The 25,937-nt window shown below is 47.5% G+C and overlaps 1 protein-coding gene and 1 non-coding gene across 2 annotated transcripts in view; one reads left to right on the top strand and one right to left on the bottom strand.

Moving 5' to 3' along the window:
- Positions 1-25,937, bottom strand: part of LOC135392828 (Bardet-Biedl syndrome 2 protein homolog) — a 68,496-nt gene that overhangs the window by 14,137 nt on the left and 28,422 nt on the right. Inside the window, exons 8-12 of the mRNA XM_064623530.1 lie at positions 6,598-6,695; positions 2,001-2,102; positions 1,402-1,458; positions 1,072-1,169; positions 356-463 (exon numbers count right to left, since the gene is read on the bottom strand). Coding sequence (XP_064479600.1) covers positions 356-463; positions 1,072-1,169; positions 1,402-1,458; positions 2,001-2,102; positions 6,598-6,695 — 463 coding nt within the window. The remainder of the gene's footprint in view (positions 1-355; positions 464-1,071; positions 1,170-1,401; positions 1,459-2,000; positions 2,103-6,597; positions 6,696-25,937) is intronic.
- Positions 12,149-12,312, top strand: LOC135393584 (U1 spliceosomal RNA). The gene has a single exon (XR_010422684.1). It is a non-coding gene; the product is annotated as a U1 spliceosomal RNA (small nuclear RNA).

Genomic DNA, 25,937 nt, shown 5'->3' with positions numbered 1-25,937 from the left:
TCTTATCGCCTTTCTTTGGAAGATTTCGAGCTTATGTCAACTTGCTTGGGTTTTTGGGTACCACACTATACTGAAGCGTATACTCGTGATAACAGAACGTACCAGCGCCTTATTTGCAGTCAACTTTGTTGTACTACGAGACTGTCTTAACACCCTTCGTAAATAATTTAATCTTCTTCCCGCCTTTGTGACGACTTCGTCATTATGGGTGTTCGAATTCAAGTCATCGGTGATGGTCACGCCCATGTAAGTTTTGTAATGTGATGCGGTCAAACATTGCGACTTGTTTCATCCCCCAGTTAGCAATACAGGCAAAGCCAAAGAGGAAGAAATGCAAAAGCGAACACTGCTTTACCTATTCTTGTAACCCACAAAGGCCTTGAGGTGAATGTCCACAGCCAGGTCACGTGAAGGACGCAGAGGGATACGGATAGACGAGTGCACGTCTTCCTCTCTTGGAAGGCTGGCCATGATTTTCATGCATGTATTGGAACACAATTACCGTCACAGAGGTATATCACCGCAGGCGGAGAAAGTAGTCCACATGCGAGAAGGCGCGCGCCGATTCACATGTTTTGGTAAAGCGAATATTCTAGGCATTTACTTTAAAAGCATGTCAATGTGCTCCATGTACGTCGTCTCCGACCACTATTTTGGCCACATGATCAGCGTACAAGCAACAGTTCGAAGCATGCAAGCGCGCCAAAAACCGCTTCGCGTCCGTTGTCTGTGAGCGAAAGCTGCAGTTGAGCAGCATGCAGTTGTGCAAGAATTTTTGACCCGTAAAGCCCTCTCTGAATGTGGCTCCGATAAAATGTCAGCGTATCGTTTTGGCTAACACTCATGCTCTGAGATCGGAAGACGTCCGGTAGCGCGACTAGGGAAACTGTTAGAGGGACATCGCGTCGATGTCTATATTTTTATGAGACGTGAGGGCGCAGTTTGGAAACCACTGACATAGCGTATTCCTCTGAACGAGTGCCCCTTCGCCGCTCCGGAGAAAATGACCGCCTTCCCGTGTTCGGGGTACTTTTGTCCGCATCTGTACAAAAAAATTGTTCAGATACTTACAAGACGAGACTTTCCCCTTGAAATATCCCTTCTGCGAAAACGATCACCGCTCGAATGATGGTGTCGTTGTTCGTCTGCAGCGCGATTTCAACGTGAGGCTGTAAATAGAAACGCTTAATGAACATCGGCTCCAGTGGTTTGCCCAGAATTGCCCAGGGGAGGGGGCTCTGCAACGGGGTGCATTTACATGCTTAATTTTAACGACAGATTGTGCAATCTCACAAAATTTTAGGGGGTATCCTCTAGATTTTGGGGGTGTTATGGGGTGTAGGGGGTCTGGATAAATCACTGATCGGCACGGTTTTCTAAAACAGTGTGAATGCATCTCACCTTTACTTTTGACGATCCGGGGTTGATTGCAAGGGCTGTCCTTAATTGCGTGTTTGCCTGTATTCGTCACAGAGAAAGTCTTGTAAGGCAAGTTTCAAAACATCCGCGTCATAGTTCAGGAACATGCACCACCTCTGCAAAGTTGCGAATACGACAAATGGAAATGAAGTAAGGTTTCGGTATATTCACTGGATGATGTCTTCCGTCGTATAATGTCGCAGTAAGTGGTACATGTTGTCCTGTTATTCGCATAACCGACGATATAATACAGAGAACTGTTGTGCACACAGCGTGTACTTTAGACAAACAAACAAAGTAACAACAGGCCACAAATATGGACGACACAAACACGTAAACACCCAACGCCCAGAAATTAACGAATTCAGCGAACTTTCCCTAAGTTACTCGAATTCTAGTTTCTATTTATCCTTCCTAATTTTGAAAGAACGGGTACTGCATGCACACATGTGTCTGACAACGTTACATATCAATTAACCAATGCTCTTTGCTACCGCAAGGACTTCGTTCCACGTAGAATGGAGGAGGACGGTGCCTTAAGAGGACTGACACGGGCTGTGCAGGTGACAGCACGCTCTCACCGGAATATAGCCATATTGTTCCGCCGTCTTTTTGCCTGCTTTCTGGTGTGCGCTTCCAAGACGTGCGTTGGCTTCGTAGTTTTTCATCTCCAGCAAGAGATCCTGCAAAAATCGAGTAACATGGACCTCATGACAGCCAAGATGTTTCTTTTAGCATTAATCATACTGAAGGTGCACGGACTGAATGGAATCGTGAGGACAAAAGGACGTGCACGAGTAACCGCCTCGTACACGAGCCTTGTGCAGTAAATTTACCATAGGAAAAAGGGAGATGGCGCAGACAAGCTGGTATGCACTTACAGTGAAGGGCACCGAGAGACACGGTCGAACAAGGACGGAAAATATAAATAATATATATATATATATATAGAAGTTCAAAAAAGACGCGGAAACAGATTTTAGGGAAGTTACAAACACTAGTTTATTACATGGGGAGACGTTAAAAAGTAAAATGGGCAAGGGGTCGACGTTTCGGCAGTGGCACTGTCTTTGTCAGGAAGGTTGTCCTGACGAAGACAGTGCCACTGTCGAAACGTCGACCCCTTGCCCATTTTACTTTTTAACGTCTCCCCATGTAATAAACTAGTGTTTGTAACTTCCCTAAAATCTGTTTCCGCGTCTTTTTTGAACTTCTGTAAAACTTCGTGGCCGTTTGACAATCCTTTTACCTCACCCTGTATATATATATATATAATAAATATAAATATTCTTTTTGTTGCCCGTCCTTGTTTGACCGTGTCTCTCTGTGGCCTTCACCATGAGTTATACTATGTGTAGAAGGGATGGCTCTCAGTAACCGCTCGTTGTTGTGCGTTAGACTCCGTAGAGGAACAAGAGCCCGGGTCGAGCTGCTGCTGTATGAGAGCTGTTTATTGTACGCGTACCAAGTGCGGACTGCCCGCCAGGAAAGGTAAACAAGGCAGGGCACATGAGAAGCGAAAGCTTTCAACTCGCCGTGCGAAGACGCGGTGTGAAGATTAGTCAACCAGGTGGGCTCGAATGCCAGATACCTCACACTGGTAACGTGCCACCTAGTCTATGTCTTACGCGGTAAATAGAGCGTCTTCCGTTGTTGTGTAGAACCTAGCGACTGCGACATTTATTCTTGCGCACAGAAACTTTAGCAGGTCCTTTGCCTTCTGTGCAAGTCTTTGGTAACTTTATTTACCCGTTGCTTAGTTTCTAGCTCCCCCTACCCCAGTGTCGTTTAATTGTCCAGACAGCCTTTGACGAGAATATCTCGTCAAATCAAGCGTCGCTCCTGGTGGACTCTTGCTATGTAGCAGGAACTCGAGAAATCGTAAGTGTCATATCATTGTTCCTTTAAATTCTATATCGCAGTCTTAAAGGGACACTACAGTGCAAAAACTTATCCTCGTGAAATTATGAAAGATACCGTGACCTCGACATCAAGACAAAAGGAACGGGACTCATCGGTCGCGTTGTTCGTGATTTATGAACGAAGGAAACCGCAACGTATATGTGTTCCCTCTCCTTCTCAAGGAGAGCGACAGTGCCGAGAGGCCTCGGATTGGTCTCCTCAAACGAGCTCCCGCGGTGATTGGACAAATCGTACGCAGGGACCAATGCGACCCCGCTCCGCATTGTCGGCACTCTTAAGAAGACCGCTGTACCTTACAAGATTTCCTGTACGGTATAACATTCTTGCAAAATAATTGCACCTCTTAAAATGGTTTCTTTATGAGGTACCGCGTTTAGAGTGTAGGAACAACTACCGACAAGGGCTGCTTTATTACCAAGACCTTACTAGTGAAACATTCATCAGTCGTGCAATTTTCTTAAAGGTACCGTAAAGCTTAAAGGGTACAATCCCAGAATTTGTTTTCTATTGGACAGCCTGGGCTCTCAGTACTTTTAAAAGTACTGAGTCACTTTTACTTTACTTTACTTTTTTACTTTCAGTACCTTAAAAGTACTTTACAGTACTTTTACGTGACAATTTTCGTCCCGAATGCGCTTGCAGTTTTTAGAAAATTAAAGGTACTGTAAAGCAGTAGACAAGCATGATATGCCGGTGATGTGACTGGAGACTTTGTTGCTTCTAAATACCATATGCGGAACCATACGACCGACAACGCGCTATAAATATTTTTTAATTTGCCATGAAAGATGCGGCGTAGTGGAGTGGTGCGACGCCTGGTGTCAAACAACCCCCTGTACAGCGGGCAACACTGAAAATTGGTATTACACACCATGACATCGGAACTTCGTTATTTTAGTAACCATATTATTAGTTTTCCTGTTTACCTATGCATTCTGAAACCCGCGTTAACAGTTTAACCTGTTAACCCCTGTTTTTGCGAAGTAACCCAGTGCTGGCCGTTGTTCGATGGGGGCTCTCCCTACTTCTCTGCTGCGCCTGCGCGCTCCTTTTGTTCGCGGCCTCTTTCAAACGAACAAACTCTCTCTGTGAACCTCTGTGAACAAACAAGTCCCGACGCTGTCTGGCTTCTTGAACGTCTGACACATTTTTTTCAACGGCTCAGCATTTCATTTCAGTTCGCTTATCCGTTTATCCTCAGATGTGGATCGTTGTGTGGATTGCAGGGGCGGATTTTATGGTGGATTGTGGTGGATTGTTATGTCAGGCCCAGTGTTATACGCATGCAATGTGGTTGCCGCCGTATGTGTCAGAAGTACGGAATCATTTCGAATACCTAGTTCAGTGTTGCCCGTAATCTTTAATTGTAATTTTCTAATTGACTGCACCGTTGATTGGAATGAAACTTGCACAGTTTTTGTCCTGGTGGCTTGGACTACCGAATAGCCACACTAAATGCCATTTGATCGGTGCTGCTTTACAGTACCTTTAAATTTAAAAACTACGGGCGACACTGTGTCGAAGACCCCACTAACTGCGCATTGCTCGACAAACATATTGCATGTACATTGCGAGCGCATAACACTCGGTCTTTGAGCTACGCGTCGGCTAACAACAACTTTATTGCCAGATGATGAATGGGGAGTTTCATCGCCAGGGGCAACGTACGTCGGCTACGTACGGCGAGCCCTTTCATCAGCACCACCATTACCTCTATCACGTCGGCTACGTAGTCATATCACTAGCAGCAAGCAAGTCTGGACAATGCATCACTGTCTCTTGACAAATTTGTAATTATTTCTCACCAGACGTCGTCCCCACCCGTTTTGACGCAATTTTATGGCTAATGAAAAATATTTAGCTTCTTCTGTGACATAGACAGGGTGGCCCAGAAATTGCATGACGAACTAGCACTGGGAACGGGACAGAGAGAGTAGACGACAGGACAGGTGCTAGACTTCCAACAAAAGAGATTCAGGCTTCAGAGTGAGTCAGGCTTCTATCACTCTGCTTGATAATGAAGTCAAATTCCTAAAAACGTGGGACAAGAAAAAGGATGACGAGTGTGTGGATGACACATTAACCTTCTGAGGGTCATATTTAAAGTCATTAACCTTCTGAGTGTCATATTTAAAGACGGTACTATGTTGCCAATAAATTATTTTGTTGGAAGTCTAGCACCTGTCCTGTCGTCTCCTCTCTCTGTCCCCTTCCCAGTGCTAGTTCGTCATGCAAGATCAACACCAACACGCCCGGTTTTTCACCTTGATGGCCCAAAAAACGTGTCATTGAATTATAATTTTAAAAAAAATACTACGCCACCTAGAGTCATGCGGTCAACGACATTTATTTTTACTAGGGTTTTGCCACCTTCTTATGTGAATGTCATCTAACTTGAGTTTTATTATAGAGCGTGAAGAAAAACAATGTACAAGTTTCTCACGATGCAGAATCAAAAATAACAATGACGGTTAAGAGCAACAACTATTTACTATATACATTAAAAACAAGACTTTCGTGCAGTAGGCTGTACTTCTTCAGGTTTGAGGACCTGTTACAAATGGTGAAGCATATATATATATAAAAAGTCACATGGTACAAGCGAAAAGGGTAAGGGTGAAGAGAACTACAAACGCAATACAAATATAAACAAAAATAAAAACAAAACGCAATCAATAGGAGGTGGCTGGACAAGGTCAGACAGACATACGACGATAGTCTTAGTTGTACGTGGAGGAAACCAATGAACACCACATGAATAGGCACAGCAGCCAGGTGGTACAAAGAGCATCAGCATGCGTATGGGGAATTAGGGCTCAAGGGCGAAGGATTGAGGACACGCAGCACCTTTGTGGCTAAGAGCTTTGCTAAGAGCTATGGCTAAAAGCTGGCTAAGAGCTAAGACTCTGGGAAAGTAACGCGGAGTTCGTGGCTTACTGATTGTGTATCATCGTGTATGATGTGAAAAATGCAGACAATTGATAATACAATAAATAGACTCATAGTATAAAGGACTGTAATGGGCCGCCGTACACGTTGATGCCGTGCGGCTGTAACGTTGCAAATTTCGAAATTAAATAGAATGAAATTTCGAAATTCATTTCGAAATTTGCAACGTTACAGTCGCACGGCATCAACGTGTACGGCGGCCCATTACAGTCCTTTATACTATGAGTCTATTTATACCTTTAACATTACTGGAGCGCGCCATCATTATAACTGTTCGTCAACAATGTACGCTGTGTCGTGCAGTACCTGCTTCCTCTGGCTCAGCTCCCGAATGGTCTCCTGCTCAAATGCTGCGTCCAGGGCCTGCTGTCTAAGCTCCGTGGTAGTCGGTCCGTACCCTCGCACTGAAATATATTGATGCCTGAACATTCTCTCCGATGCTGTCGCATTGCATCAAACCAAAGCGCAACAGGCATCACGTTACCTACCCTTCAGCCAGCGCCAACACACTGGAAATCGGACTTGACTACATGAAATGCCGAAGGCCAGCCCATTGCACCGAATGATACCGTGATACTTACTTGAGGTGTGAGCAGGGCGTACGCCCGTCTCGCCCAAAATTTCACAGGAACGGGTACGCTCCAGTTTTAATCACATTACGAGAAGAACCTTCGGAGCAGTGGTTGGCTAGAAGGGTGCTACGCATTGAAGTTTTGTTTTCTGAGTGAACTATAGCTGCGATATTTCAAAGTAAATTCGAATACTTGATAGGGCGACCCCATACGATAGACCACAGACAATAGGACAATGTCTTCATTTGAGATTAGTGCTTGAGGCAACTCAGTATGCCGAGTGCCTTTGTAACCACGTGTAGAACCACATTGCCACCGTTTCATCGCATCAACAAGTCTGACGCGGAAGACCGAGCCGGAGGCTGTAATGGGGCATTTGTAGCAGCACAGCAAGGGAAGTCAAAGCTTGCCAAGCTCAATGAGGACTACGACATTGCATAGAGATAAGGGGAACATAAAGAGATCGGCAGGCCCGTGCAGAGGCACAGGCCAACTTTACAGTGTCCTGTGCCGACATTTCCATTATAGCAGGCTTGTACAGTAACTTAAGCAGAGTATTAAGTTAACCGGTATCTTAAATACTTTTGCGAGTATCGTGGTATCTTGCAAATGCCTCCAAAACTCAGTATTTAGTTACGTAACTAAAATACGTTTTTCAATAACTTGTATACTAATTGTCCATGTAACTTTGAAGATATTTCTCTGTGCGTGACACAGAGGTTGAGCGAAAGATTCTGTTCTGTGTTTCTTTTGTTGCCTTCGTGCTGTATACATGTGCTTCAGCGTCTGAGATATGCACGGAGTAGTTCCCGAAGTGTGGTCCGCGGAGCCCCCCGGGGGTCCCGAGAGTGTTCGCGGGAGTCCGCGATGATCGGAGACAGCCCGAATATCGTCTTGGCGAGTACTAGAAGGGAGCTCTGAGGAGGACGTTATCGATATGACGAAATATGATACTAAAGAAGGCAGAAATGGCTGTAATTCCGTATTGGGACAAATCGGATTTAAAACTTTTTTAAAGCGTTTGGAAGGTAAATGTTGCACAGAAGTGAAAGAAGGTCATATACGAAATCTAAAAAATATAAGAATTATATAATTGTGTGGCCTAGAACCTCTTTTATATGCACTTGAACAACACTAAAACCCTTCTAGCGCAGGAGAAACACGGCAATGCTAAGCCTTACAGATTCGGAAGTTGCCATCTTGCAACAGGTGGGTCGTTGAGTTGGAGTATTTCAGCTCACTTTAGTAAGGTCTGGTCAGTTTGGGTTTGACAAATTGGAGGGTCTGCGGGCGCCCCCCACCCCACCCCCGCCTCCACCCTAGGCACGCACTAGGCGGGCATGAGTCTGCGCCGCCGGTTTTACACTGGAAACCTCAGTAAACATGGTGGATCATTTTTAAGACACCGGCGATAAAATTTAATTTTTATACGTTTCGCACTATATACGACGCTCATTCTTGTTTAATTTCATACCTTATTTGCTCCTGTTTGAGGTCAAAACCTATCTTCTTTGCGTTAATCTTCTATCATTAAAAAAACCGAGTGGTCCCGATACGGAGCTACATCAGGCAGAAATATACTACCTTCTCATTTCTTGCATGGCGGTGCCTTTTTCGTTCTTTTGGTTTACCTTTTCTTTCTTCACGTCCCTCATTCATCATTAATCGTACTTAACGGGGGCCCTCGAATGGATTCTCAGTGGTTTGGGGGGTCCGACACCACGAGAAGTTTGGGAAACGCTGCACTAATGCACTGCACGGGCCTGAATTTGCTGGCCCAGCCCGTACCCGACGCCACAGGGGCCTACCCGGCCCGAGCCCGACCCGGTTGCCGAAAACTCAGCCCGGCCCGGCCAGTACCCGACGCAACGTAGACTTACCCGACCCAAACCCGACCCGGCTGCCGAAAGTCCCGATCGAAGCTCGGCTCGCAGCTGCATATGCGGATATGTAATGCGATCCGTCCAACAGGTTCTATCTACACTGCACACAGCAAACAACGTAAACTACATTTAGAACGCGCAAGCGCAGCCTTTGATGCGGTTTCTGCTGTACAGCTTGGGACAAAAGTTTACGAAACACGCGAGCGACGTACTTTTTCTTCGGTGCGACACCCTAGCGGGGCTGCCGGAAGAGGGCGAGTTCACTATTTCGGAGGGGTGGACGGATGTGCTGTTAGCGACACATAGTGGTAGTTCCAGTGTCGCACGAGTGTGCCTGAGAAGTACAAGTTACCGCTGTGTGTCGCCAACAGCGCACCCTTCCACCCCTCCGAAACAGCTTCCGGCAGCCGCTAAGGTGTCGCACCGAAGAAAAAGTACGTCGCTCGCGTGTTCCGTAAACTTTTGTCCCAACCTGTAGCAACACTTGGGCGTTGAGCCTAGCGCTCCAGTCTACGGTGCACGCCGCAGCGCGGGCGAGATCTTCAACATGGCGAAACGCTAGCGCTATGTTGTACTGCTTTAGTAGAAAGACGGATGGAGCATCCACGAATATGGTTGCTTTGTTCTAAAACGAATGTTGAGGATTAAATAATGCGAAAGAATGGCTCACAAAATCTCGGCCCGACTGAGGCCCCATACCATAACTCTCGGATTGAGCCCGAGCGCGGCTCGAGCCCGCAGTCAAAAACGACTTTGAAGCCCGATTTCGGCCCGCGGGCCGTGCCAGGCTCGTGCTTTCAGGCCAGCCCGGCCCTTCGCAGTGCTCTAATATGCACGTTCTCTTGGGAAGGGGTAGCGTACAGCGCCTCAGGTTTGGGAGCATATATGAGGCACTGTGTTGTCCTGAAGGGTATGCGGGTAAACCACCGTAGCGAGAGAGGGCAAGTAAAATATTAATAGCTCTTTACGAGGTTAAAGGAACGGTAAGGTGAAAAACGACAGTAAATCCTGTCGTTTCCGTAGAACGTTCGTTCGCATGTGTAGAGCGCCTGTTCAGTATTGGGGGTAATGTATTCAAAATAAAATATAGAAACTAAAAACCAGGGCAGGCTATCGGGTAGTAACTTTGAAAATCAGTTGTTGCTGCGAGCTAATAAAGCCATTGGTAATGCCATTTTCTACTTTGCGCTCTTCGTATTCCTTTGATAGCGAATTCCAACTATGACATCAACGTAAATGAACGTAGCGAGTTACTTTTTAGAGTGTTTAATATGCTATCTTAAAGGAGCAGTCTAAGACCGAGAGAAAAAAAAAATTTTGATCGTGATGGAATGTCCGATCACTAAATAACGTTTTCACGCAAGAAATATGAGCGTAGCAGAAAAATATCACGCGCAGCAGTCGATTGATTCTCACGAGTGCGGAGAGCTCTCTCCTACTCTTGTGGAAACGTGAGAAATGACGGGCACCTCCGTCACGATGTGACGTTGTACGTTGCGTCCACTCCTAAAGTGACCTCGGCTGCGATCTGACACCGACAATATACCTCTACCTGTTTGTAAACAAATGACGTCATAATGTTCGACAGCGCCACGAGTTTGGTAGAGTTTAACTACGTTCAATGCTAGTGACGAACAAGGTCGCACCCGAAAGCCACGGTCTTGAGGGGATTACGATGGTCTCTGAAAAGGACGCGACCTTCGGTCCTACTTTTCGTTCAATAGGAGGCAGCGAACAATTGCCCATTCGTGGAACCCAGCTCTCCCCTTCCGATCTGTTTTGGTTTCGGTGTGTCTACCAACGTCATGATGACGTTTCTCGGGTAGAGGTTTATTGTCAAGGTGACGGCGGGCTCCTTTCGCGCGCGTTCTTCTGTCAAGAGACGCGTGCGCATCAGAAACGGCTGCCTTTCGTTTTTCTTTTTTTTTTTTTTTTTACAGAACATGGCGTCGGAAACATTGGTCATCTGATCAGTCTGCCGCCAGTGAACTTTCTTCTATTCTTTTCGGTTGCACGGCGAAGACATGCAGTGCAACGAAATCGGGAACCCGCGTGTGGATTGAGGTCAGCACTCCTCCAAAAGGGAATGGGGACGTGCAGGTGCAGTGCCAGTGGAAGTTGCGATCGGTGAACTAGCTCTATAAGTTGTAAACAGTAAGAACACACTTTGTTTGTCTTGTTTTCCAGGAACGAATACGAGGTGAGCCGCGTCATGTTGCATCGCTTCGCGAACAGCACGAACCGCCACTCTGCGTATCGCCTCATGTGAGACGCTAGCACTTTTCGTTAGTTGGAGACGTATATAATCAGTGGCGTATCTAGAGCTACCTGCGCCCATGGCAACATGGTTAACATGATGTCCTTGGGGATGCGTTTTCGTGTGGTCCGCACTAGGTTTCACACTACAACCTCCCTAATGGCGGGTGCTTTAGATCATTTATGAATGCGCCAGGCTGAGTCCCCGACCTGGCACATTCACACCCGACCACATAATGGCGCCCCTGTTCACCTGGCGCCCATGGCACCTGTCCACACCTGCCACACCCTAGTTACGCCACTGTATATAATAAACAAAAAGAATGACTATAAGACACACGATCGCGTTACCATTATGAGCATAATGTTTTATTGTTCGTTTGCACCTCTGTTTTATGCCTCAAACCAACAGAACATAATGATCCGCTGTCAACAAGGGGCATGCCGTGTCCGAAGCAGACGAATTTTCCGTAGCGAATGGGAGCACGTTTAACGTTTGACGTCACAGTCAATGGGGAGTGGCTTGTGGCTGGAGCGCGCGAGCCTCCCGCCACGAAAGCGATTTTATAAATCGAATTGCGCTGTAACAAAACACTGTTCAGCCGAAATATTTTACGAGAATGATTTTTACACACTGCTTGACAAATTAAAAACGGTTTTCAGCCATTCAAATTTCCTTTCCATGCTCCTTTAAATACTTTTCAAGCTTGGGTATTTAGTACTCTACTGTGCTACTTTTTGTCGGGTACTCAGTAACTGAACCTTACAAGCTTGCCCACAGAAAGCCCAGGAAAAACGCCCAGACATGCACAACCAGTCCCGGATTCGAGCAGGGGTCACCTCCCGAAGTGAAAGGCGACCACTAAGCCGCGAAAGTAATAGGACACAAACATTGTGTCATAGTATTTTTTCATGGGCTGTCACTACCATCGACGCTGTCATAATGGGCGTTACATTATTAGGCTCTCGAAAACCCACGAATTTAAATAGGAAACAGATCAATTACAACAGGGGACATCTTTACGTGTAGCAGTCATTAAGAGTGTAGCATTGTAACTACTTAGTTATTCCCCTGTCGCTACACCAAACACCGTTTGCTTTGTATGCATTGCCTCCTTGGGGGCAGCTCGCGAAGCAAACACCAGCATACTTACCTGGTGTCGGGAAGCCTGTGATCATTCAGGCAGGCTCCCCGGGTGGAGGCCAAGGCATTGCACTGCGTTTTGGTTGAATCCCGCCACTTCCCCAAATCGGGGTAGCTGGGACATGCAATTTTTGGTAGTGGGGGCTTGCGTACGCGCTCGCCCCCGTTTTTCTCGAACTCAAAAACAGATTATAGGATCGTGTGCCTTGCACAATGTACTTGGTCGATAGCACGTGGGTGAATCTACCATGATCCAGTTGTTAAAGCAGCTATAAAACGATTTATTCGCGTCACTGTTTTACAGATGGCCCTGCTTTAGGTTCGCCCAGGTAACACTTTTCTCACTAGAGAAATTAACCGAAATACCGAAGTTATACGACGCTGATACACCTGGGGAGGCGAGCAGCATGAGGGAAACGTGCCACTTCTTCGCCGTGCACGATTGACATGATAAACATGACATGAACTCGACATGATACTCCCGTGATTTACCGACGATGCTTTCTGTGAGCCGTGCTCAAAACCCAACGTAATGCTACGTTACCAAACGAGCGAGTTTTACAGCGAGAATGGGAAAGCCAAGGGAGCGCGAGAACTCCCTGTCTCTCGTATTTGTATCCAGCAAGTCTTGTAAAACCGTAGATATTGATCAGTAATATTTCGCTAAATTCTCGTCAGGAGTATCTGAGAGGTCCCACAGTGACGCCAGATAACAATCGGTGAGAGAGGCGCGATTGTCACGTGGTCGAGGAGAGAGTGATTAGAAGACGTGCAGGGCCATGGTGCGGGGCGAAGCAGTAGCAGTTTATTATCACCGAATGTCCATAGCCTTCAACCACCCATAACCTCAGAATGCTGATATGCACCGAAAAAAATTGGAGGTTTTCATCCCTTTATGCTAATGGGAGGAGGTTGAGAACGTTCTCATAGCCACCGAAAGCCCATGAGCATTGTAGAGGAGGTGGTGTTCCTCTACATGAGTCCTGACCGGCGATGATGGAATGTCCCAGCTGGCGGATGTACATGGCCTCACGCTAGGACGGTGCAGGTAGAACTGGCTGGCAAGCGCAGTGGTGCGCGCCAGCAGAGGCACGTCTTCATCGTCTCCCGCAGGCCGCCACATCACTCCTCCCCTCAGACGCGGAGCGGTGTTGAGCTAGCGGTTGAGGTCCGCGTCGATACGTGAAGAGGAGAAAGAGGGCGGCACGTGGAACAGGGACGGCTGGACTTGCGTTTTGTGCTGAGTGGGCACAAGTAGCCGAGGAGAGTGCCGGGGAGGACCATCGCGAAGCACGGGGAGACCGGGAGTAGAACTCAGTGGCCTCCGTGCGGGTCCCCGGTGGAACGTTGGCCCAGTGCCTCCTGATCGCAATTGGATGGGCTGCCAGCATTGCCTATGGAAGTCTGGTGGGAAGGAGACGCGGGCAGGGTTCTTAGACCGCTAGGGTAGCAGATGCGGTGGTGCGGTCGACAGTGGCGTACCGCGACCGGTACAGGAGCGTGTGGCTCGGGAACGTGCCGCTGGTGAATGCCCGAGGAGGACTGTCGCGAAGCGTGAGGCGCAGTGAGAGTGACCATGGCGTGTTGAGAGTGGTGCGGTGCGGGAGCGGCGTCGTGATATGCCAGGTCGTTGAATGCTGAGCGAGGAGCGTCACCGCCTAGCGAGTCCTCGGAGGAACTGTACGACTACATCTCAATCAGTATGAGACTCGCCAGTCGCCACGGTCATTGCTCTACTGAATACATAACGTGGCTTCATTCGTAAATGGCTAAGGGTAATGGTTAGATTGTTTGGATGTTATTTCTAAGCGATCTGCCTGCCCCTGTGGCGGCATGTTGTTGGGTATCATGAGTCCTGGACTATCTTCGCAGGAAACCCTATGGAAAACGTCCAGACAAACACAATCGGTGTCCGGATTCGAACCTGGGTCACCTTCCAGTCTCGACGTGTACACTGGGAGAATAGGACCCTCCCACGGTACAGCTTTGTATAGATAGCACAGTGATAAATTCTCGTCTTGACTCCGGGGCCGACGTAGGTAATCCGTAAGGATGTGGTTCCCGATAAATGGCGCGAAAAAGGGTGTCAAGAAGTGAAATTGAGAGGCGCCTTTGGTCATGTCGGCAGAAGCTGAGCTAATGGAAGTTCCGTTAGGTTTAGAATCGGAAAGCGAATGCACTCAGCAGGTTCTCACGGTGTGCGCGGTAACAAACGAACTGTCTGCCGGTGTTGATGTACTGCTAACGCCGGAGGATTACGAAGAAATAAGGCGAGTCAAGCAGGCTCTTGCGGAGGTAGCCGAAGCTATGATGTCGGACTTCGTGGAAAGTGGAAAGGATCCTGAGGTCTTTAAGGATTGTAACGTGAAACAATGTCAGTTTGAGGAAGGGCCAGGTGAGGGAGAGCAGACTAATGACGCCCACATTGAACTAAATGTAGTGGAAGTAATCGCGGAAGACCAAATTGGGAGTAACGTAGAATCGCGCAAGTTTGCTTCTGAACAAAGAGCTGACGAGTCACTCAATGATTTGTGGGAACAGGCTAAGGAAGGGACCCAGGGCATGGTGGTAGCTGACGACCTGTTGTTTCATGAGGAGAAAACCGATTCAGGGTTGTGCAGGCAGCTAGTGTTGCCTGTAGGACGCCGAAAAGAGGTGCTCACCTTGGCGCATGACTCGCCCTGGGGAGGCCACTTTTCAATGAAAAAGACTAAGCAACGCGTGAAGAGCGCTTTTTATTAGCCGTCTGTTGTGACTGACAAAGAAATACTGCCAATCCTGCCACAGTTGCCAGGTCTTCTCCCGAAGCGACCGCGTTCCCATTACTCCGCTCACTCGACCGGAGAGGCCTTTTAAAGTCATATACATTGACTGCATCGGACCGCTGGATCCACCATCCACTCGCGGGCATAAGTATGCGCTGAGCGTTGTAGATCTATACTCCTGTCAGACGTACTAATTTAGTGTCACTTTCAGCGAGTACACTTGCAGTAAGTGTCATTCTTTACGAGTCACACGGCATCTTTTAGTGACACTAAATGCAAAGTACACTTACGATAAGTGAGTTCGCCAAACTCACTTCACTTTGCCTGCGACAATCAAGTACGTAGCCTCCACGGCAGGGATTGCGTAACAAAAAGCTTATTTTTGGAAAAGGAAAGAAACAACCCAATCGGAATTTATTTTTGGACAAATTTGTTAAGACAGCGCTGATTTGTATACGAAAGACGTAAGTATTTTTGGCATGATTTACCGGTACTCTCGTTCACAGGCTGCCCAGTAGAGTTCGTAATCCACTTCGCGGCAGCCATATTTGTTGACATTGCACGGTGGTTAAGTGTTACCGGCGAAATCGCGAAATACTCGCAGTGAAGCACTGAATAATGGAAGACAAAAAAGACAGGGCGTCGTGGTCTGAGATAGAAACCTATGCTATCAGAACATGGGAGGACCAAGCAAAACGCGAAAGTGTATGCTGACATCGTGGGCCAGTTGAACGCGCAAGACATAGTAAAGACCACCAAAGAGGTGAAGAAGAAGATTGAAGATTTTTCAAATAAATATACTTGTGTTGGTTCGCAACAATTATATTTATGACGTTCAATCGACTTCAACTGCGAAGAAAATCTTTATGAAACGTCTCTGGACGTTAGAAAAATGATTTTACCTAGAAAGTATGGCGCACTCCCCGATGTTAGGTAGGAGTTCAAGCTCGCTCATCGTCATCACCATGACTGTTTAGTGACACTTACTTATGCCGTGTAGCAGGAGCGTAGTGAAAGTGACATTACAGAACGGAGTGCACTTCAAATAAGTGACAAATAAGTACGTCTGACAGGGGTATTAGGCACGAGATGGCACAGCTAAGGCCACGTGCCAAGCCCTGATAGAGCTATTTGCGCGTTACGGGACACCTGAAGTGATCTGTCCTGATCAGGGCACAAATTTCACGAGTAAGCTCACCCAGGAATTGACAGCGAGAATGGGCGTAAAAGTGCTGTTTTCTACGCCCGACCATCCCCAAAGTAACGGCCTGGTCGAGCGATGGAATGGGACATTTAAAGCTATGCTAAAGCACGTAATCGACACGGAGGGCAGAGTATGGGACAGGTATGTACCATGCCTGCTATGGGCGTATGTACCATGCCTGCTAACGAAATCTCGCGAGCCTCTCCCTCTCCCTTCGAGTTGATGTTTGGTCGAGTGCCAAATGGCCCACTGTCCAACTTGAAGCAGACGTGGACGGGTGACTGGACCCCGCCCATTGGCTTAAACAAATCTGCTGGTAGATACCTGGCCCACTTGAGGGAACGTATGGCGTCCATGACTAAGGATGTTAGCGAACGAATATTGCTGTCAAACAAAGGGGGCACGTGTCCCGGTATAATCTAAGAGCTAGGACAAAAGGACAGGAGATGCTGTTTTGATATTGGAGACAGACAGCACGAGCAAGCTTAAATCCAAGTGGAAAGGGCCGGCGACAATAAACGACAAAAAGCATCCTGATTGTTATGTTGTAACTTTGGAAGATGGGACGGAACGCTGGATCCATGCTGATAATTTACGACCTTACGTAACTAGAGTAAATGCCGTTGGTGTAATCTTTGAGGATGGCGAAGAATTTGGTGATGTTAACACAGTCCCTCAACTGGCGGAATTGAGACGACAAAAAGGAGTTAGCATCTTCCCTAGCATATCTTCATCTTAGCATCATCTTAGCATATTGGCGGAGATTATCTCTAGATTCCAGGCCGTGTTTGATGACAAGCCGGGAATATGTAAAGTAGGCTGCCATCGTATTCAACTAATGGATGACGCGAAACTGAGTAAGTCATTCCCGTATAAGGTACCCGTGGCACTACAACAGGAAGTAGACCGGCAAATTGACGAACTTTTAAAATGGGGGCTTATCTATACCCAGTCGAGAGCGAGGTGGCACACCTCGTCGTGTGCGTTTCCATACGAGACGGCACCATGCGAATGTGTGTAGATTTCCGAAAACTAAATTCCGTAAGTCTGCCAGGCGAACCGGTCCACTCGTCACAATCCCATTCGTCTCCGGAAGACTGGTCACAGGATAATTGGTCGCACCGGCCCTCTGGTACGAAGTCCTTTTGTCACCGGAACACTTGTCAAGGAGAGCGGTTCGTCACCGGAACACTGGTTGCAAGGTTGACCCCGTTCCAAAGGGAATGCGTTTCACCGTGTTTTACCAAAGGGGATTAGTCCAGTGCCCGACCCGCACTTCCGCGAACCCGGATTCCGAAGACCGCTTGCACAACCAGTACTTGCTTGACCGTACAAATTGCACGTCTGTGCTAAGGGCACGGAGAGCATGGAAGTGACGAAAACTCTCGTGGGGCTCCGTTGTTGGGGCGCGGACAAAAGCTCACCGGACAGGGTCAGTTCAAGTAATATGCACCCGTCGAGACTGACCAACGTTAGGTCAGTAGAGCCTTTTACGTATGTCAGACGTTGGGGAGTGGGTCAGTTCATGTAGAATATGCACCCGTCGAGACTGACCAAGGTTAGGTCAAAAGAGCCTTTTACTATTTCGCACGTTGGGGAGTGGGTCAGTTCATGTAGAATATGCACCCGTCGAGACTGACCAAGGTTAGGTCAAAAGAGCCTTTTACTATTTCGCACGTTGGGGAGTGGGTCAGTTCATGTAGAATATGCACCCGTCGAGACTGACCAAGGTTAGGTCAGGAGAGCCTTTTACGTATTTCGCACGTTGGGGAGTGGGTCAGTTCATGTAGAATATGCACCCGTCGAGACTTACCAAGGTTAGGTCAGGAGAGCCTTTTACTATTTCACACGTTGGGGAGTGGGTCAGTTCATGTAGAATATGCACCCGTCGAGACTGACCAAGGTTAGGTCAGGAGAGCCCTTTACGTATGTCAGACGTTGGGGAGTGGGTCAGTTCATGTAGAATATGCACCCGTCGAGACTGACCAACGTTAGGTCAGTAGAGCCTTTTACGTATGTCAGACGTTGGGGAGTGGGTCAGTTCATGTAGAATATGCACCCGTCGAGACTGACCAAGGTTAGGTCAAAAGAGCCTTTTACTATTTCGCACGTTGGGGAGTGGGTCAGTTCATGTAGAATATGCACCCGTCGAGACTTACCAAGGTTAGGTCAGGAGAGCCTTTTACTATTTCACACGTTGGGGAGTGGGTCAGTTCATGTAGAATATGCACCCGTCGAGACTGACCAAGGTTAGGTCAGGAGAGCCTTTTAAGTATTTCGCACGTTGGGGAGTGGGTCAGTTCATGTAGAATATGCACCCGTCGAGACTGACCAAGGTTAGGTCAGGAGAGCCTTTTACGTATTTCACACGTTGGGGAGTGGGTCAGTTCATGTAGAATATGGACCCGTCCAGACTGACCAAGGTTAGGTCAGGAGGGCCTTTTACGTATTTCACACGTTCGGGAGTACGGTGCGGTGAGCAGGTGCCAGGTTCACTGTGACGATTATTCCGGCGTGACGGCAGTTCCTCGTACGAGATGCCCTGTGGCGAGTTGGCTTCCTTGACGAATTCACCTATGACCAGTTGGCCTGTGACGACCGGGCTTGTGACGAGTTCTCCTAAACCCGTCTGGCAGACCAGTTTCCTACGGAGAATGTCTCCGAATTGATCTACAAGGTTTCTATATCAAGATATATTTCAGTTCTCGACACGACCAGGGATACTGGCAAATCCCTATGGAGTCGGAATCGAAAGAGTACACCGCCTTTGCGACCCCCCGGGGATTATACGCATGAATGGTATGCCGTATGGGCTGAAAAAATCGCATTTTGAGTGCACACAAAGAATACTCTTGTGTGTATATCGACGATGTGGCGGTCCATTCGGACACGTGGGAGGACCATGTGAGACACCTAGAGGCGGTGCTCTCTGCACTGAAGCAGAGCCGTATATTAAAAGGGAGTCTGGCCATTAATGGGTCATGCCTATACCTGAAGCTCCGCCCACTTTTTCAGCTTTCCGACCAATGAAGTTGTAGAGGAGGTGGTGTTCCTCTACATGAGTCCTGACCGGCGCTGATGGTATGTCTCAGCGGGCAGATGGTCGTGGCCTCACGCTAGGACGGTGCCGGTATAACTGGCTGGCAGGCGCGGTGGCGCGCGCCAGCGGAGGCACGTCTTCGTCGCACACGGGCCGCCACATCATTCCCCCCTCAGACGCGGAGCGGTGTAGAGCTAGCGGTTGAGGTCCGCGTCGATACATGAAGAGGAGGAAGACGGGCGACACGAGGAAGAGGCACGGCTGGTCTTGCGTCTTGTGCTGAGTGGGCAGAAGTGGCGGGATGAACGGTGCGGACAAGAGCTGGCCGGGAGGGTTCCAGGGGCGGGCCGAAGCGGAGAGCAGAGTAGGCAGGTAGGCAGAACGTAGTGCAGGATGGGGCGACAGAACCGCGACCAGCTCGTGAGCGGTGAGTTCGGAGTGTAGCCAAGAAGAGTGCCGGGGAGGACCATCGCGAACCACGGGGAGACCGGGAGTAGAAATCGGTGGCCTCCGTGCGTGTCCCCGGTGGAACGTTGGTCCCGGTGCCTCTTGAGCGCCATTGGATGGGCTGCCAGCACCCTGTATCGAAGCCTGGTGTGAAGGCAAGGCGGGCAGGGTTCTTGGGACTGGCATGACGATGAGGATGGGGCCATGCAGCCGCAGCGGCGTACCGCGACCGGTATGGGAGCGTGATGCTCGTGAAGGTGCCGCTGGTGAAAGCCCGAGGAGTGCCATCGCGAAGCATGTGGCCACGTGACGCATAGTGAGAGACCATGTCGATGCGAGCTGAGTAGATGAGCGAGCTGGGTAGAACCACGGTGTTGCGCGGCCGGGCGTTGCGATGAGTGGAGCCGCGGTGAATTGACGTCGTCGCCTAGCGGTTCCTCGGTAGAACGATGCACCGTACCTTCGGAGGTGGGCTTGCAGAAATTTGGGATGGTGGTTGGCCGAATTATGCCGAACATGGTGTTCGTTGTTCGGGCCACCAAATGTAGAGGAGGTGGTGTTCCTCTACATGAGTCCTGACCGGCGATGATGGTATGTCCCAGCGGGCAGATGGTCGTGGCCTCACGCTAGGACGGTGCCGGCAGAACTGGCTGGCAGGCGCGGCGGCGCGCGCCTGCGGAGGCACGTCTTCGTCATCGCACACGGGCCGCCACAAAGTCTTGAAATACGGGGCGCCGTAATCAATCAGCCTATCCTCATTATTTGCCCCCTTGTCCGACAAGGGCAGCGCCATTTTGGGTGGCAAGTGGATTGGATGGGATTGAAATGGATAGCTCTCGCAATCTGCAAAATTGGTGGATTTTAGATGCAAATTTGATGAACGCCACCTAGGGAGCGTATGGCACGTCGGGAATTGTCGTCTGCTTCCGTCGTTGTACCGCTGCCGGCAGAACCACCTGCTGGGACACACTCTGTTGTCGGTGTGATTTTTAATCAAATCTACATGAATAGTTGGAATATAAGAGGCAAGAATGTTTATATCCATGAAATCCAGCAATTAAATATAAGATTGTACAGCACAGCGCCGTTTTTATTATGATTTCGTTGTGATGTTGTGATCGCCGTGTTCACTAGGCCTAACACCGGCGACAAAACGTATTATTTTCAGTTATTATTTTCAGTGAGCATAAGTAGAAACTGATTTCCGAGAAACTTATATTAGGATGTACATTTGCAGCATAAAGTCAGGGTAGTCTGTGAAAAATTTTTGTCACGAAATCCTCGCTTCACTGCGTTTGTGGCAGTATAGTGTCATGGTGACCCCCTTGGTCAAAAGCGAACCAATCAGAGGAGCGAAACTGTGATTGACAGGTCGAGCCTCTATTTGTGACTCCTCCTAATGGCCACACTCCCTTTTAATATACGGCTCTGCACTGAAGGAATCTTGCCTGACAGCCAATGTAAAGAAATGCAGACTTGGAGAAGGGAACGTGAAGTACCTAGGCCACTGGGTAGGCTCTGGCAGACACTCGCCAGACCCGGAAAAGGTCGCGGCCATCACTGAGCTAAGGAGACCTGCTGATAAAACGCAGCTTAGAAGTGCCCTTGGTATGTTTAATTACTACAGAGACTACATACCAAACTACGCCGAAATGGTATTGCCTTTGACGGCACTAACTAACATTAGGGTTCCTAACAAACTACCATGGAGTAGCGGGGCGGACGCCGCCTTTGAAATGGTCAAAAGGGAGTTGGCGAAACTTCCAGAGCTGACTCCACCGGATCCGACACGAGGTTTCATCCTCACAACTGATGCATCTGAAAACGTTATTGGGGCATGCTTGTCTCAGAACGTTGACGGAAAGGAAATGCCCATCGCCTTCCTTAGCAAAAAGCTAACTAGTGTTCAGTCGAAGTGGTCCGCCGTAGAACGTGAAGCATTTGCCATTATTTGGGCTTTAGGCCGACTCGACACCTGGCTCTTCGGAGCAAAGATAAAAGTCAGGACTGATCACAACCCCCCGACGTACGTTTCTCGCTCTGCGTCTACAAGTGCTCGGTTGACCAGGTGGTCTTTGGGCCTGCAAAACTATGACCTCGAAGTGGTGCATATTACAGGGACACTTAACAAATGCGCAGATGCCCTATCGCGACTAGTTTAGTATTCGTTTGTAAGCTTGGTGTGGTGAGCCATCGATTCGATGACAAAGGGACTCATATGTTGTTGAACTGTAGAGAAAGTGTTAGAGTGATTATGACAATTTTGAATTTGGTGCTGTGTACGCTTTCCAGAACTTGTTCAGTGATTCCCAGTCCATTTACTTTTTGTTTGCTATGTTGTGCTTGGTTGAAGCCCGCACAACATAGTTAAGGGGGGAGGCGTTAAGTTTCTACTAGTTTCTACGATCATCGAGAACACCCCTCTGCTGTTTGTATTTTATCTTGTTTGCCAGAACCCGGTTTCCTCGGTGGTTGTGCCTCATATGCACCAAATGCTCATAACCTCCAAACGCTCATATGCACCGAAAAAAAAGTTGGTGGTTTTGAGCGTTTGGTGGAAATGAGCAGGAGGGGAGAACCTGCTCATAAGCACCAAACGTCCAGAACATCCGAATGCTCATATGCACCGAAAGGCGGGCGACCACAAAGGCCGGGTCTTCCTCTCCCGCATTTGGAACAAGGTCATAGGGTGAGAAAGGTGGAATGAATAGCGATTACCAAAGCCGCTTAATGTGTCAGTTTGAAGTTTATGTAACAGCTTGGTCCTGCTTGTATGTAGCCAGAACGAATAGCGCCTTCTCGTTTATGGATTTCAATTTGAGCTTTATTTTCATAGACATGGAGGCAGCCTAGGACAAATGACTTGACTCTAGCTCGAAAGGCACTTGGCTCCTAGGGCTGTAGCAACAAAGAGCGTGGTCGAACCCTCCGAACATATGTCCGGGTTCACTTACAGTGCAGAAGCTGGAATACGATATTTATATAGGGTTTACATTATGCATACATAGGCCTGCAGTGAACATTTGCGCAAAACCATTCTTTCGAGCCTCGTTCTTCGCAAGTTGGTTAATCAATGCGTCATAGTCCAGAGATATGATAATCATGTTTTCGGTTGCTCAGAAAGCCTCAGAAAGCCTGACATCTCTTATGGTTAATTGAGCGCAGGATATTCTTGATCGGTCAGTTTCATTGTGCTGAGACTTCTTCAGCATCAGCGACAGTAGCTGGTGTGGTCAGAAAATAGAATGCTGACGCAAATGCAAGGATTCAGATATATCTCCTGGAGGCTGTCTTGTATGTGTACGTTAAAAATTGTTTGGCGTCTTCTCTTTTTCTCAATGACACAAAAGGATATTCCATTATAAGTTCGCTGGCACTTTTACTTCAAAATTTTTGCTGCGATTCTCCAGTACAAGTTTCTATTGACACTGCCCCAAGTTGTTAGCGTTTCACAGAAATCCAAACAACTTTTACTACTCCACGAGTTGGTCGACAAAACAGAAGATATGGCTTGATCAGTGAGAATAAGAGAGAACTGAGATTTGAATTTTCGTTCTGCAGAAAGACGACTCTTCCTTTTTATTTACTTATTTATTTTTTTCACTTTTAGGAGAAGGTAGCAGACATTGCAGAACTGCTTCATGATCTTGTCGCGTTGTCTGTACTCCGCAAAATAAAGAGAGGAACAGAAAGAACAGACGCAATTTGTACAATACAAGCGGTGCAGCAAATGGAACCGCTTTTATGTTCCTCATTAAATGGCGTGCAGCATTTATTGTTCATTAAGATTAATGTTAATTTAAAAAAGCATGTCTTCCAATTTCGAACAAATGAGGAGTGCGAATGATAGCACTTGATTGGCTATGATTCGGTTCATCAGATGTCCACAACGACGCTCCTGTATTTTTGGGCGCACGGAACCGCGCGGGACCGGAAGAAATGGTCCCGCGCGGTTCCGTGCGACCAGGGACCAATTTTTCCGGGACGAACTTTTCCGGGAGTATTTTTTTCCGAAACTCCATCCAACATGCTCTTCACATTCTCGCTCCTATAGTTATTCTACCTTCGGTCTGGAAGATGACTGGCTTGGTTCTTTGGATGATTGGTTTTCAACTCATTTCTGTTTGCCCACCGTTTTAGGCATTCAAGAACAACATTACTTCCTCTTATAAGTACAACTCGGAAATTTACGTGCCAAAACCATGAAAATAGACAGATATTTAGACCCAAAAAATACCTAAACAGGCAAGAACATGCAAAAAAAGACACGTTGTAGCACATGCCAAAACTACTTCTAATGTACGCTTCACGACGCAGACTTTATACTGTGGAACTGTAGCGAATGCTACAGAACCATTCGATGACGCGAGCGCCTGACTGCGACGCTGTGCAGCGTCAATCCTCCTTCCTGCACCGCTAGTTCAAGCTCACTGGGTGTTATCGTTGAACCTCTAACATATATTCAGTTTAATGTTATTTCTTCAGTTTATTTTTACTACTCGTTTTCTCTTGTGTTTACTCGTTTATGTAGCTTAAGGCGCTATGGAGTAGACGGCGTTCCATGTTGATATCCGTTCATCGGCCACATTTTCTCTTACACGTTTTGTCAACCACACTCTACCTCAGGTAGGCGAATTTAATTCACTGTGGTGACGATGAAAGGTCTCACCGTTGTTGGCCTCACAGAGGTGGGCAACGCCACGACTGACGGCCTGGAGGAATGTGCATCCTGGTCGACTTCCATAGGAACTGTGCAGACATATGATTTGGTCGAAAAACATTTCATCGAAGATCGAAACGGCAGCGGTCGTTTGATCGATGTTTTATTGGTTCACTTGGAGTGTTGAACCCCGGAGTTCTAAATGCCGTTATCCTAAGCAACATTTAACTGCGAGTAACCCGCTTGCTCGTAAACGCATTCCTCATGCTCACCCACTTTGTCAAATAATAATTGATTTCAAGTATTAAACATTCTTGGCAAATAAATAAAAAATAAATTAATGACATTTTTCGATTATTTATTCCTGTTGAATGTGGATAAATTTTAACAATGTATTATTGTTTCTGACAATCAACTGACCATTGTATAGGAGCAAGAACAGTTTTAGTTTATTTACTTTTCGCCTATGTGCAGGTGAATCTAAATTTAGTTCTTGCAACAGACATGTAACCGAAGAAGTCCTTCGAAACCTAGACAAGATAAGCAGGGCAGCAGATCTTTGTACTTTCTCTATTTTTTTCGGATAGCGTGCATGTGTAGTGACCCAAATTGCAGATGCATACACTAAACGAGGTTGAACTAAGGTTTTATATGCTGTTAATTTAATATCTTTCGTTGTGCCATGGCGAAATTTCCTTCTTAGCATCGACAGACTTCGAGTGGCTTTCGCGCACATATGGCTATATCGTTTCAGGCAGTTCCCTTTAAATATGTCAACAGCAATGAGAAGGGTGCTCAGAAGAAACACAGACTATCGGCTGCTCCCAACCTGGGGCAACTTTCTTCAACATGTGTCCGACTGGTTCGTAAGTTACAAACGTCTGCAAGTAACCAGCGGTCTCCCTGCAAAAAAGAAAAAGAAAAAGAAATAGTAATAATAAAAATGAAAAAATGCAGAGTACCCTCATTGCCAGCTCCGTATGCTCGAGTCAAAAGTTACAGAAAAAGAGGTGCGGATGACGCAGTGCATGCAGTTTTGAACTCCCTTCGAACAAACGTCTTTCGAACAAACGGCGTTGATCAACCGGCTTTCGATCAAACGGTTTTCGACCAAGCGGCGTTCGATCAAACACCTTCGATCAAACGTCATTTGACCAAACGGCGTTCGACCAAATGGGCGGACACTACGGCGTTCAAACACCCATTGACTCACGATAGATAAAAATAAACTTCCATAAAAATTCGTTCTGACTACATACAAACAGGACCAAGCTGTTACATAAACTTCAAACTGACACATTAAGCGGCCTAGGTAGTCGCCATTCATTCCACCTTTCTCATCCTATGACCTTGTCCCAAATGCGGGAGAGGAAGACCCGGCCATTGTGGTCTCCCGCCTTTCGGTGCATATGAGCATTCGGATGTTCTGGACGTTTGGCGCTTATGAGCAGCTTCTCCCCTCCTGCTCATTTCCACCAAACGCTCAAAACCACCAACTTTTTTTCGGTGCATATGAGCGTTTGGAGGTTTTGAGCGTTTGGAGGTTTTGAGCGTTTGGAGGTTATGAGCATTTGGTGCTTATGAGCTACTACCTCCTCGGTTGCCTCTTTCTATCCAGAGGGTTTTGTTTAAAGTCACTTTCATTGATACACTCCTCCGTGAATATAGATGCGGA

Source organism: Ornithodoros turicata, chromosome 4, assembly GCF_037126465.1.
Source record: "Ornithodoros turicata isolate Travis chromosome 4, ASM3712646v1, whole genome shotgun sequence".
Lineage (NCBI taxonomy): Eukaryota > Metazoa > Arthropoda > Arachnida > Ixodida > Argasidae > Ornithodoros > Ornithodoros turicata.
Note: the sequence above shows the minus strand (reverse complement) of the source record. Positions and strands in the feature narration are given on the sequence as shown.